This window comes from Agrilus planipennis, unplaced genomic scaffold, assembly GCF_000699045.2.
Source record: "Agrilus planipennis isolate EAB-ADULT unplaced genomic scaffold, Apla_2.0 scaffold364, whole genome shotgun sequence".
NCBI classification, from domain to species: Eukaryota; Metazoa; Arthropoda; class Insecta; order Coleoptera; family Buprestidae; genus Agrilus; species Agrilus planipennis.
Genome location: NW_020439538.1, coordinates 54,625 through 69,341, shown reverse-complemented (window position 1 = coordinate 69,341; position 14,717 = coordinate 54,625). Strand labels below are relative to the sequence as shown.

Here is a 14,717-nt window from a genome sequence, read left to right as displayed (position 1 = left end):
CAGTTTCGACAGAATACAGACCACTTCGAATTATTTTGTTCAATTATATTATTAATTACTATTATGTACATTATTTTAATTTCAGAATTATTATTATGTGCATAATTTCTATTAATGAATTAAATAATGTACATAGTTTTAATTCAAATTAAAATTAGGTATGTACATAATAGATATTCTGAAAATTTTATTGACTTAATACTTATGATACTATTTTGTGTGTTCACTAATTTTTTAGATGGAATTTGTATGATATTATCAAATTTATCCGTATTATTCGTAAATATCGGAACTGTTTCATCACTACAATTAAGTTAGCTTTTTATTTAGTGTTATTAGATCAATCACATTACAATTCCATAGAAAACACAAGCAAATCAGTGATAAAGCCTATACAATATCTATAATATAATAGAATCCGCTTATAATGACATCGAAGGGAAATGACAAACACGTCATACAAAGCATAGTCATGGAAAATAAACAACTTTCTATTTAGGTTAGTTATTTAGTTTAATAAAGAGAAGAACTTCAAATTGTAGATATTTATTAACAGAAAAAGAAAAAGAACGATGAATTGTAATACCAATATACATAAGGGTCAGAAAAATGAGCGAACATGTTATTATTAATCATTTGGGTCACTGTAGCCGGTTATGATTTCTCGAGAATAAGGCATAATAAATGATATGTCATTTTAAACGGAGTTATTATATCCAAACTTTCCTATAGATAATTTAATATGAAAACCAGACTTAACACTGCAAATACTTCATATTAAGCGGTAGGTCAATATAAGCGAAATCATAATAAACGAATTCCACTGTAATTCCAACCAGGCATTTATAAAGCTGATTCTGATCTTTTGCGTACCTAAGCAACTTCTAAACACTGCATTCCTTACTATTATTCGGTTATCTCTTTTCACTTTGTCTATATTACTCATGAAGCATTTCGTACTTAACAAAGGCGTGTTCAAAACACAGCAGATGACTACAGTCCTAAGTTGAAATAAGAAAGAAGAAAAGAGATTTGCCAATTCTGATTGTCCCAACCATAGGAAACTTTCTCAGGCATGAAGAGCGAAGGGCTAGTTAGAGATATGTTGGAAACAAAAGAAACATTAATTAAGAGGAGTAGAGGAAGACTTATATTGCATTTTATTCTCAAATAGTTAAGGAGCCAAAACTAAAACATCCCCCGGTTTTAGCTAAATGTGAAGATTAGCTGAGGATAGGAAAAAGTGGAAATGTGTGTCCAAATTTACTATGAATTCATATCTATATTCAATATTTTCTTTTAGGAATTTTAAGATATAAATCATTTTATTTTATAAATTTTTATGTAGTTGCTAATTATTAATAACTCGGTCGGACTATCTCAAACAAAACAGATTTATCCAACTGTATAGCTAGTTTAAAATCTCATGAGCCTTTACATGCATACATTACGAAAACGTGATTCGTTTGTTCACTCTATATGCTAAATATGCCTACAACCAGAGACAGAGCTCCAGAGAATCTGCACACAGCGACAGCTAATATTTTTAAATGTACAAATCAAGTAACGAGCTTAGTTTTGTCAGTGCCATGAGATTCTGAACTGCCTCTAGCAATGAATAATGTTCATTTGAATCCATCCAATGCGAAGCATATCAACCATAGATTCATTCTTGTTAGTAAAATAATATTAGATTCTAAGAAATCCTGAAAGTAAACATAGAATTACTGCATTTCCATATTCTGAAAAGCCCTATAACAAGATTGCCTTCGAATGCTTTTTCCTGTTCTGTATCGTTTGCAATTTTAGTTTGTAAGAAACGACATTCTCCCTTGCATATCTGCTTTCCAAATAGTCAGCTTGTTAGCGAATTGCATATTCCATTTGAAGCACATTTCCTTAGGTTACCAAAATCAACAAACTATCTGAAACAGGACTAGTACGAAGTGTAGTCGAGTTTGGGAAGGGTCTTATTATGTACCCTCCATTACATTTCCAGTTACAATTTATTAACGCTTATCTAAATGCAAACAGTTAGCGTGAAGAACCGACCGGGCAAACACAATTATTGAAATGCGCTCTTGGCCCCAAAATTCCAAAAATAAACATTCAATTTACGGAAGTTCGGTAGTATCATGAAAATTTGATATAAGTAACAATAAATGGACACTACTTAATAAAATGGATTCTAATTACACGAAACATTTAAAAAAAAACAGGTGCAACTCAGTACATGTGAAAGAAGTGAAACTCTAAACCTTTATTACGATTAAGTAATCATTGGTGAAAGAGAGTACGAGAATTTTTAGGATTTATGTTTTCCAGCATATTTTATTTTTAGTCGTCCACCTAAGGAGTATTACTTTAATAAGTTTTTATGCAATTCAATAACAAAAAAATGGTAGAATTTTTTTCACTTCCGTTTATTTTCCCAAGTGCTTAAGAAACCGTAAACTATCAATAACTACAAGGAATTAGAATTAATACATGGTAATACTCACTATTAAATAAATATTGATTGTTGTTAAATAAACATTTACTGTAATACACTTATTGTAATGTAACTGCACAGATATAACCAAAAAATTATTTTAGCCCTATATTATAGTGAAGTTATAGTATATAATAATATATGAGATGCCGATCACTAGCTGCTGACTGTAATACCGATATGCGCATGCGCGCCTTTCTATTTTCATACCTTATCGCGTCGCGAGACAAAACGTGTCGTTTCATGGCCTTGAGATTTTACTCCCATGGAGCCCAAAGAAGTTTCAGTTCAAAAATCACAGTCATAACTCCAATGATATGTTTGAATTTTTACATAACGTCTAATAATTTAATAAACGAACAAATACACTTACCATTCACTACTGTCAAATATCATCCCCGTCCGTACTCTCTGCAATAGTGTTTAAGAAAAAATTTTGTTAAAGTAGGAGTTTAGACTAAACCCTCTTAGGATTCGTGATATTATTAATTACAAGCTTTTACCCGCAGCTTTGCTCAAGCTGACGTCCTAAATACGATCACATAAAACTAATTTTTTTTTTTATCTCTGGGGAACCGGACTTTTTCTGAATGCACGATACCTTGTGTCCTTTTCCGTACCTTGGACATTGTGTATACAAAATTGCATGATAATTGGTTGGGTAATTAAGGCGTGAAATGGTAATGGACAAACAAATAAATTTACATTTGAATATACAGGAAATGAAGAGGTATTAGAAAGAATAAGAGAACAGAGGACTCTTTGGTAGTCAATAAAAATAGGCGAGATGGGTTAGTAGGACACCTTATCAGGCATGAAGGTCTAGTCAGAGACATATTAGAGGCAGAAACAGGAATTAGGAGGGGTAGAGGTAGACCTAGATTAGATTACTGTTCGCAAATAGTTAAGGATGTGGGTTGTTCTAGTTTTAGGGAAATGCGAAGATTGGCTGAGGATAGGAATGAAGTGGAGGTGCGTGTCCAACCAGTCTTAGGACTGACGATCTTATGATGATGATATATAGGGTGTGACGTCTATAATCAATAATATTTTAACAACTGCTTCTTAGTGGCGTATGAAACAAAATGTGATAACAGTTTCGACCTCTGAAATAAAAAAAAAATTGTTCTGGAGCAAATTTGCGTCATCGCGGACAGAATCCAACAGCTCCTTAGCACTGTTAATGCGAAGCTGTTTGTGGTCAAAATTGAGCAATTTTAGTACCAATTTCGCGGCGACCAATCTCATCCCCAAATCACTGGTAAAAATCGAATGGCAGGAGCCAATCGATATGGTTTAGGTCCTCAGCAACTTGTCTAAAGATGATTCGACGATTGGCCAATACTATTTTCTTCACTTCATCAATATTTTCGTTTGTTGTTGACGTGCTCGGGCGTCCGGCACGCTCTTCGTCGTTCATATCTTTTCAGCCCTCTGAGAACATTTTGTACGATCGATCAACGTTGCTTCGCTCCAAGGTAGCTTCACTATATGCCACAGTCAACATTCGGAATACGTTCACACAAAATTTAATACAGATTCTTTGATCCATTTTTTGGAATAAGCATAAATCGAGGACGAGCCGAAACACGTGGAAGCAAAGCAGCTGTTAAAAATTAACTGGACCTTTATCGTAGGTAAGAGGTAGAGTACCAACGTAACGCCACAAAAAAAAACCAAATTCGAATGCACGTAACCCGCAGGAATTAAAAATTCGCGATATTTTTTGAACCGATCTCATACTTAAATGAAATTCCTTCATTTTTGATATATTTATATGATCTGCAAGTTCCTGTTCGTTTCATGTTACATACATACATGGATTCCGAGTGAAGTAACACTTCAAAGTGACTTGCACAATAATTATCCTTGTACTATTATTGAGCATTCAATTTCTCAAACCGCAACTCACAATTGCGCATTTATCAATCAAAGTGTCTAGTGGAATAGATAAGTTCTGACTGAGATTCCGAATAGAATATATACCGTGAACGTAGTATGCCAAATAATGGATTACATCGAAAGATAAATTATCTTGGCCATATGTACCTCTATTTAGGTATAGTTTCCGTATTGTTGTTGTTGTTATTGTTATTTTGCAATTCGAAGCGGTAGTTTTGAAACCTGTCGGCCTGCGGGTTCATTAAATATGACATACAGGACCCTAAAGGACATTGTTCGAAAAGTTTTATGCAACATACCATATTCTGTTCAAAGTTGCTCCGTTTCCACTTCCTCAGTCGATCCTCTTTATTAAAATGTACGAACTACATCCTAACAATGTAAAGTGCAGCACCTGCAGCTTTCAAAATATTAAACTTTAACGAATAAAGGGCACCGGGATGAGATGGGAGCCCGTTCGAAATTTTGTTACGACCTTGCTGCTTAAAGGATTAAATTAAAATAGGAAGGACGGGCACAAATCTCGGAATAACAGCTCTTCAAAAAGCGAATTAGCGGCGATTATGGTTTGAAAAGGATTTTCGATATAATTAAAGCTGTCACCGATGGTCTACCGTTATATACGTTTCTACTATCCAGCGACCTCTAAAAAAAAAGTTGAAACCGTGTATAGAAGAGCGAAGGAGGGGAAATGAGATTAAATTGCGAAGTGAAGGATGATTTTTACTCTCAATTAACAGTATAAAGGGCGTTTCTAATATAAGTAGCAAGCTTTGGTGGGTGTTATACTTCGTTTACTTTCTCTAGCGTTGTGCCCCTTCCAATGTGTTGGATTCGCGCTGGCAAAATCGTAGGTAGGGAGAAAAAAGCTCATTATACTCTCGACTCTTGTTCATTAAACATACTTTTTCATACAGTACCTGCCAAAAGTTTTCTTCAATCACGAATAGTAGTGCGAGTCGAAAACAAGCGTTAAAGCCTTTAATATGTCTTCGAATTTAATAAACATCTCGTTGATATTTTCAGTAGTAATTGGTACCAATAACAGCGCATTTGAGCAATGCAATTTTAGTGGATAAAATGGTCAACGGTTAAGAGTTTGGCCGAAAGTTGTCTCCTTTCTTTTCTGACCTAGTGCTGTTCTTTTCTACTTTGCGCCGGTCAAACTGAAGGTCATATCGCTACAGAAACTAAACGAAGTATAACTACATATAATCGAGAATTGAATGGTAAGTAAGGCAGGGTGGTTAAGAGGCAATAATATTTGTAAGAAAATCAGAAGAAATTGCAATTCGAAGCCGGTCTTGAGCGTAAATTGACAACGTACAGAAAATTTGTGATAACAAGTATGCAACTACATCGATGAAGAACGTAAAGAGTGATGTCTATGAAACGACTGATAAAGATTTACTTTATAATATTTAGACGCCGATTGCGATAAAAATTAATGAAATAACTACTTTGTTCAACGTAGATAATTTGTAGTACTATTTAATGTACACCTCGACCACAAAAGAAAGAAAAAATTAACGTTACGTAAACATTAATAGGTAAATTAATATCGTTTGGATAGGTAATTGCAATTTTATTAATTAGAAGGTAAATATCCAACCCACCATTGAGGAACTGTACCTTTTTTATGGGTTATTTGTCAATAGCCTTTTCCTTTCATTAGGGAAAATTAATTACAACACCAGTAATCATACACACATACGTAGGAACATTACTAAAAGTGTTTGAAATTCGAACTCCGTGCTAGAGGACAGGATTCTAGCCGTTTACCAAAATTATTTCGTCCAGCATTTGGCGTATTTCATTTGCAGCGATACGACGTTTAGGAAAACCTTCGCCTCGAAACTAACGCATTGGTCAATTCAATAATATTATTCTACACTGACCTGTAACACTGTCACACGGACATATTGTCAATGACTTTGACTAACTACATAAATACAAGCCTTTAACGTTAAAACAGCAAAGGACTATTCTAGGCTGCCAATAACTTAATTGTCGTTAATCACACTTAATCTAATCTAACAAATAGCAAACAAAACATGAATACAAAATACAACACGGATGTTGCTAGTTAGCAGCTGATTGGATGCGGCGTTGCAGTGTCGTATTTTCCTGCGTGGTCCTACCAGAGTCGGACTGGTTTTTGCCTGTACTTTACAAATAAATTTATAGGTTCACTGTTGGTATATTTCCGTCACGGTAGCAAAGATGGAGCCAGTTTAAATCGAATTCTTGATCCAAAAATCCCTATCCTGTTAATTTGATCAAAATCCTTATTCGTTCTTCTTATTAATATTGAATTAAATATCACATGACTTCGCTTAAATGAATCTTTTAAACGTTTTTTAAAGCTACTTTTCAGAGCATTTTGTTTTACTCTCTATTATAAAATTAATATTTTCTGAAGTTATGAATATTCATCGTCAGGAAGGAAAAGGGTTCGTGTATACCATATGATACGTACAAGACATACGAATAACAGTAAATAANTATAAATAAACATCTCGTTGATATTTTCAGTAGTAAATGGTACCAATAACAGCGCATTTGAGCAATTCAATTGTAGTGGATAAAATGGTCAATTTTTACGTGCAGTACTGTACGGATTATACGCTCCTCATCGGTTTAGAGTTTGACCTAGGGTTGTCTCCTTTCTTTTCTGATCTAGTGCTGTTCTTTTCTACTTTGCGCCGGTCAAACTAAAGGTCACTTCGCTAGAGAAACTAAACGAAGTATAACTACATGTAATCAGGAATTGAATAGTAAGTAAGGCAGCGTGGTTAAGGGGCAATAACATTTGAAAGAAACCCAGATGAGGTTGCAATTCGAAGCCGGTCCTGGGCGTAAATTGACAACGTACAGAGTGTTTGTGATAACAACTATGCAACTACATCGATGAAGAATGTAAATAGTTATGGTTATGAAACGACTAATAAAGATTTACTTTATAATATTTAGACGCCCCTTACGATAAAAATTAATGAAATAACTAGTTTGTTCAACGCAAATAGTATGTAGTACTATTTAAAGTACACCTCGACCTCAAAAGAAGGAAAAAATTAATGTTACCTAAATAATAGGTAAATTAATATCCTTTGGATGGGTAATTGTAATTTTATTAATTGGAAGGTAAATATCCAACCCAGAATTGGTTTCATTAAGGAAATTTATTACAACACCAGTAAACATACACACATACGTAGGAACATTATAAAAGTGTTCGAAATTCGAACCCCGTGCTACACCCGAATTCGAGGCGTTTACCAAGTTATTTCTGAGTCACGTAAAAAAGTCTGGCATTTGGCATACTTAATTTGCAGCGATCCAACGCGCCGGCTAAAATACAGGATCCTTACGTCCAATACGACGTTTAGGAAAACCTTCGTCTTGAAACTAACGCCTTGGTCAATTTAATAACACTATTCTTCACTGACCTGTAACACTGTCACATGAACCTATTGTCAATGACTTCGACTAACTACATAAATGCAGGCCTTTAACGTTAAAACAGTAAAGGACTATTCTAGACTGACAGTAACATAATCGTAGTTAATTACACTTAATATAATCTAACAAATAGCAAATAATACATGAGTACAAAATACAACACGGATGTTGTTAGTTAGCAGCTGATTGAATGCGGCGTTGCCGTTTCGTATTTCCCTGCGTGATCCTACCAGGGCCGGACTGGCTTTTGCATCTACTTTACAAATAAATTTGTAGGTTCACTGTTCGTATATTTCCGTCACGGTAGCAAAGATGGAGCCAGTTTAATTCGAATTCTCGATCCAAAAGTCCCTATTCTCCTAATTTGGTTAAAATCCTTATTCTTTCTTCTTGTTAATACTAAACTAAATATCACATGACTTCGCTTAAATGAATCTTTTAAACGTTTTTAAAGCTACTTTTCAGAGCATTTTGTTTTACTCTCTATTATAAAATTAATATTTTCTGAAGTTATGAATATTCATCGTCAGGAAGGAAAAGGGTTCGTGTATACCATATGATACGTACAAGACATACGAATAACAGTAAATAAACAAAGAGCTGGTTAATTGTATGCCATATCTCATAAGGGCACCCTTCGGGTTGCTTTGACACGATGACTGCCTAGTTTAATTCAGAGATATAGAGAGTGGAAAGTTTGATAACTTAAAAAAAAAAACCGAAAATTATTGATCGTTATGTTGAGAAAACTATCTCTAACCATGATTAAAATTTCTTAGTTTATATCTACTTTTTGGGATTTATAATAATAATATAATACTCATGATGTGCGAGTCCGACTAGCACTGAGATTTTTTACCTAAGCAAGTCTTGATTCTACTGAATTTTATATATAAAGGAATATATGAGTGCTGTAGTACGTAGTTAGTATCAGCAATTTCTTATGCTTAAGTGTACGATGTGTTGCATAACTATTTACAAACAATTCCTTTAAATTTAATTTTTCAAACAATTTTTAACACAAAGAAAGTGATTAAACAAATTATTCACAAAAGTGAATTTCGATCAATCGAACCAATGGTGCTATCAGTTTTGAGCTCACAGTGACTGATAAGAAAGAAGAACTAGTTAATATTAATTACATCTATGTATTTTCATTTTTGTGTACTAAACTCAATTATTTGAAAAAACAGTTGGGGAGTGAAGGTTTACGTAATATTATTTAATCACACTAACGATTCGCCTATTCTTTTAAGGTATTTTTCAAGACTACAATAATTTTAGAATTAGTTTACTTCGAAATAAGTCAATGCTGGAAAAACTTACCAGATTAATATGTTAATAATTAAATGTTACAGTATATATAACGGAACTACAATCTTCATTGTTCTAACGTGACTTATTGTAAAATTATTGAAGCCTTGAAAAAGACTTAAAAGAATAGGCGAAACGTTGGTGTTATTAAATAATATTAAATAAACCTCCATCCCTCAACTGTTTTTTCAATCTTCTTGCATCACACTTCGTATGAAGAATTGTTTTAAAGAATTGGTGTTAAAACTGACGAACTCAAAGTTAGAACGTACGCCATGTCGAGATAGTGGTATTCAAGATGGCGCACATCAAATATGGCGTCCTAACGTTTCTAAACTGTCATCTTTTCCTCTCTATTTCTCTGATTCAGCTTTGCAATTCTTTCCATTACTGGTTTATGAAATCATGTAGAGCAATCATCATATATTTTCGCCATTTCTTAATAAGTTTGTGCGTTACATTAATAGCAGCTTATTAAAGTGTACATAAGCTGAATTTAATTATTTTTTACCTTTTCTTAGGGGCTTAAATGTTTATAACCAAGGGTTCTTGTAGGTCTATGTTTTACACATGAGATTATTAACATGCAAAATAGAGGGTGTTTACTTATTAATTTTACAAATAATTAATTTTAACTACAACTCAGCTACTACATTATTATAAATTAATTTCTAAGCTATTGTCCCACTTTATTACAATAAACGGGACGCTAAAAGAGACTGAAATGTTTTAAAACATTCTCTAATTATTTAGAGATAATTATTAAAAGATTAATGCCATTTATGGATTTTACCAGTGTATATGATTTTCTTAACGTTTCATTTGCTATAAATATTTATTTTTTTGTTGTCACATATTCGCCTTAATTAATTGTATACGTTACTTCACATGTTGAAACTTATTCACAATACTTGTTGTGACTTTTTAAGACTACAGTTGGAAATTCTTTTTTACGTGTTCCTCAAATTTATACGTGGCATTCAAAATTAATTTCTATTTGCATTTTTGTGATTTTCATTAATTAAAAACAAAATATGTGACAACAGTTGTTTCAACACGTGAAAAATTCTATACATTTAATTATTTATTGAAATTATTTTACTACTCGAATCAAATAAGTAGGTACCATAGACATTGGAATATAGGGACGGAGTATATTTATCATCGATGCACTACGCGTGCGCTGTACAGGTAGCCAATGGAATCTAGGCACCTGCTATATCACCGCTTTCCCATGACAGCCCCCACCGCACTAGTTCATATTCTGTCCTTAAATTTCTATGTCTATGGTAGGCGCTCATTGATGACTTCTTTTGATAATTAAATAATGGTTTTAATATAATTTATGGGCTGCTGGCAAATTTCATCTATCTTTACATTATTTTGTTCTTTAACCATTACATGCATTAAGTAATTCAACATTATTTTATTTTCGGTTACTCCACATGGAAAAATCAACAGTACAAGTACAAGGTAAAGTGTAAACAATTATCCACAGTAATAATTGTTAATTCTTCACACAACAAAATACTTCAAATACAACTCTGTTACTTCTCAGCACTTTGCACTCGACACTTTACTTTTACTTTACTATTAAAATACTATTTTTATAATATCACTAACGCTTAACATTAATTCACAACTGATATTAACAATACACCAACGCTCATTGTTTTTCGTCACTATATATGTATCTATATTATACTTATACTGTTATCTATAAAATTAAGTATAGTAGCCACAATTCATATTATACAATACGTATTTGGGACAACCTGTTAATACGGTAATATACCGAATGTCTCACGCTGTGCTTATTCTAAAGTAAGAAAACGAGTAAAAGAACATCATTTGCTATTAGGAATTCTTTTGAAATTCAGATCAATTTACCAATTTTTGATCTTATTTATTACTGAAATTTATTTTTTTTGGAAACCGTCGTTTCTTTTGAAAGAAAAGTTTATTTGAAATTTAAATATCTACAGAAACAATCGAAAGTACACTTTTCAGAAAGTAATTAGTTAATGGTCCAGTGTAATAACAATCATTGTTTTTTATTATTCGGCAGAATTTCTTCTTTATGAAAAATGGCCTGCAGGTTATTGAGATCAAAAATAAAGCGGTATAATCCAAAATTCCACACAAAAAGTTTAAGAACCTCACACCCGTTTAAACAGCCAAGGAGTCACCCTCAGTTAGATGTTAAATTAATCTAAACTCAAAAGCTTATTATATAGTTATCATTCTTGCCTACAACATTCAGAAATTTTAAAATTACGAATGAAAACATACAATTTCTACACTCGTTTGGTGTAATCTAAATTGTCGGCGTTTCTTGTAGGCAGTCATAAATCAACTTTATGTGTTCAGAAGCACTATACGAAGATGATTCAATATCTTAAAGTATGTACAAACATTGAGGTTTCACAATTATACTTTATACAAGTAGTGAATCTAATTCATTGAGTAGGACGCACAGGAGTAAGTTCAAGGATGTCTTATTAGATATAATAGATGAAAAATATCTGGCGTAACTTCCCACAGGAATGGTGCGACCTCAAAAATTGTGTAATAGTTAACCCATTGTCAAAAATGTTTTCTTTTATTCTTTCGTTTTGATATTATTTTAATTTGAAGTTTGTGCAATTTTTAGAAAAACCCTGTACATCAAAAATTAAATAAAATCCGGCAACATTCTAAACGAACTAAAAATACCGCCATTTTGTTTAATTTATTTAATGTAGCAATACTGGTCTGAAATGGACACCCTGTATGTTCAATCTTCTTTGTATCGTACTGAACGTTTACTAGTCCTTCTTGTCCTACCTTATAATAAGATTTAAAAGAATCTGCCCTGTAAAATCTCACTATTCAATAAGAATCTCTCTGTAATAGTCTAAAAAGTTTTTATTCGTAATTTTAAAATTTCAGGGCATATAAGGGTGAAATCGTAACCATACAGTTTTTAAATATTTATCTCTGAAATCGATTATTTTATATTTAAAACCTTTTATTTCAGTAAAAAGGGTTTTTAATTTCGCATCGAAGGGTATCATGTAAAATGGGTCATTCCATTCGAAAGATTGTCAAAAGTAGATTTCGATATTTCCGACTTTAAATAACGTACACATTTTTCCTTTAGCAAAAAACTATACAAACCGTAGGTTTTTAACTTTTATGGTTTAGATGCTATTTGGTCGCACTCAAACAGTTGAAATCGTAATGTTTTTTAAAAAAAGTTGAATATCTCAAAAACGAAAGATAGGTGCAGGGAACAGTTAACAATGTCAACCTAAAATTATACAAAGAAGCTAAAAGTGTCAAAATATACAGGGGTTTTCATTTAAAATAACGAATTTAGGTAACGTCCAGATGAAATGGAACACCCTGTATGACTGAAAATATTTACTGTATATACAACATACGATTCCAAACCATTTTTATTAAATGTATAATAACTTATAGACGAAACCGCCTTAGGTAGAACACCTTGTATAATAAGCTTTTGAGTTTAGCTTAACTTAATCCCTATTGCCAAAACGTGTATTAGATTTTTTAAACGTTTAATTTCGAGTTTTGAGAAGTTTAATTCAATTCGACATAACTCCATTAGATTTTCTTCTGCGATATTTCTTCCTTTTTTGCTTTATTTTATTTTTTTCATAAACCTATGCACCTACTAAATGATGAACACTTATACAAACAATACTATTAGCATGCTGCATGAAAAATAATTTTACGGATAATAATTTATGAATAGGGTAAATTTTGCACTCATTAAACCAAATTGCTTATCAAATTTATCGCAAAGTTTATAGCTACTAAGCTGTATATAAATGCTCTAATTTTACAACTTGGAAACATGATTATGATTGACCTTCATTTATGCTTTTATATTTTGTTTTTTACAAATAGTTTTCGTTTAAATTGTTCTTTCATCGCGAATGAACGATTGAAAGAAAATTCATGGTAAAAATTCAATGGTAATATTTTTTTCCTGATATAACATTAGATGTATTTTTTTTGAGACTAAAAATGATATATTTTCAATTGATATATTCGTATTTTTCTATACGTTTCATTAATTTCCAATATTAAAAGCGAAGCTTTTTAATAAATGTATGGGTTTCTTAATAAAACTCATCGTCAGTAGCTAAAGATATTAATAAACTAATTACCGATTATTAATTTACTAATGTCTAATATCTACATCTTTTTTAGTTTAACCAGATACTAATAAGGAAACTTCATCCTATTATTTTTATTTAAGTCTTACAAATAATGACATTTTTCAATTTAAATATACAGGGTGTACAGAAAACCTTTAATAATCCATTGGTAATGGGATAGCTTTATCAGATAATAACCATCACTCATTGAGTTTGATTCAATTAAGGAAGAAACATTTAGAAGAATTTTTGTAGGGTTGATATCACTACATTAAGGTGAATTAATTTTTACCACTACACATCACCTCAAATTAATGAGAAAAAATTGTTGCTTCTGTCATGCCTTCGCCGCGAATCGAACCCGGTTCCTTGATTTTATGGACCGTTATTCCACTATTAACAATAAACTTCGAAAGCTGACAGCAGCAACAACGACGATATTTACCTAACTACGTAGTCATAGAATCGTCGAACTAATGTATATATTTCGTAGCTTGGTAGTAGAATAATAGTGCGTAAAACCAGAGGCTTGGGTTCGATTCCCGACGAGGGCGTGACTGCAGAAAAAATTTTTCTTCATTAATTTGAGGTTATCTGTAGTGGTTAAAGATTAATTCAGTTTAATGTATTTTAATTAACGAAATTATATTACTATTGAAAATCTCTAATGCTAATTTATAATAACATGGAAATTATTTATTATCTTTTGACATATCAAACAAAATTTAAACTAATGAAAGAACGGAAAATTATTCACCCGGCGCCTTCACCAAAATTTTAAATACTCGTATTTTAGTATATTTCATTAATCTAAACTGAAAGGTCAAACTTTGATTTGTAATTATTTTTAACAAAATTGTTTTTATTTAAATGTACATCAGAATATTCTTAACCCCTTTGTGACCAAGGAAAACGTTCTTCGCTTTTCTTATAGTATACGACTAATTCTTTAAACATCATAGGGTTAGAAAGTTTTCTGGACACCCGGTATATTATTTTGAATATATAAATCTCGGTCAATATGATGTTTTGTGATGTGCTGTATTATATAAAATATTCAGTTGTGCATATCTTAAATAAATAATGGTTTCTTTTAAACGAAAATTTTATATTTTAAGTAATAAAATTCGTAAAATCTTTCCTTTATTAAATACATTCATGCCTCATCAAGGTAACTTTTTTAAATAATTTTCAAAATTAAACAAAAGCATAAAAATTCACTTAATGCTAGAACTTGTTTAACTTGTAACAGTTCTATTTAAAATATTAATAAATAATTTAAGGGAGTGGTACCCAACGAGCAGAATAGAGGGGTTTCGTTAAAATTTTACAAATAGATAAGGACTTGCTTATTTTTAAAAAATCTGTTGTTAACCAAC

General features: G+C 31.9%; 1 protein-coding gene across 1 annotated transcript in view; it reads left to right on the top strand.

The window, feature by feature from the left end:
- The window catches only part of LOC108742924 (fasciclin-1), a 54,214-nt gene that overhangs the window by 9,420 nt on the left and 30,077 nt on the right, over positions 1-14,717 (top strand). Inside the window, exon 2 of the mRNA XM_025979344.1 lies at positions 10,631-10,642. Within this exon, the coding sequence (XP_025835129.1) occupies positions 10,631-10,642 (12 nt within the window). The remainder of the gene's footprint in view (positions 1-10,630; positions 10,643-14,717) is intronic.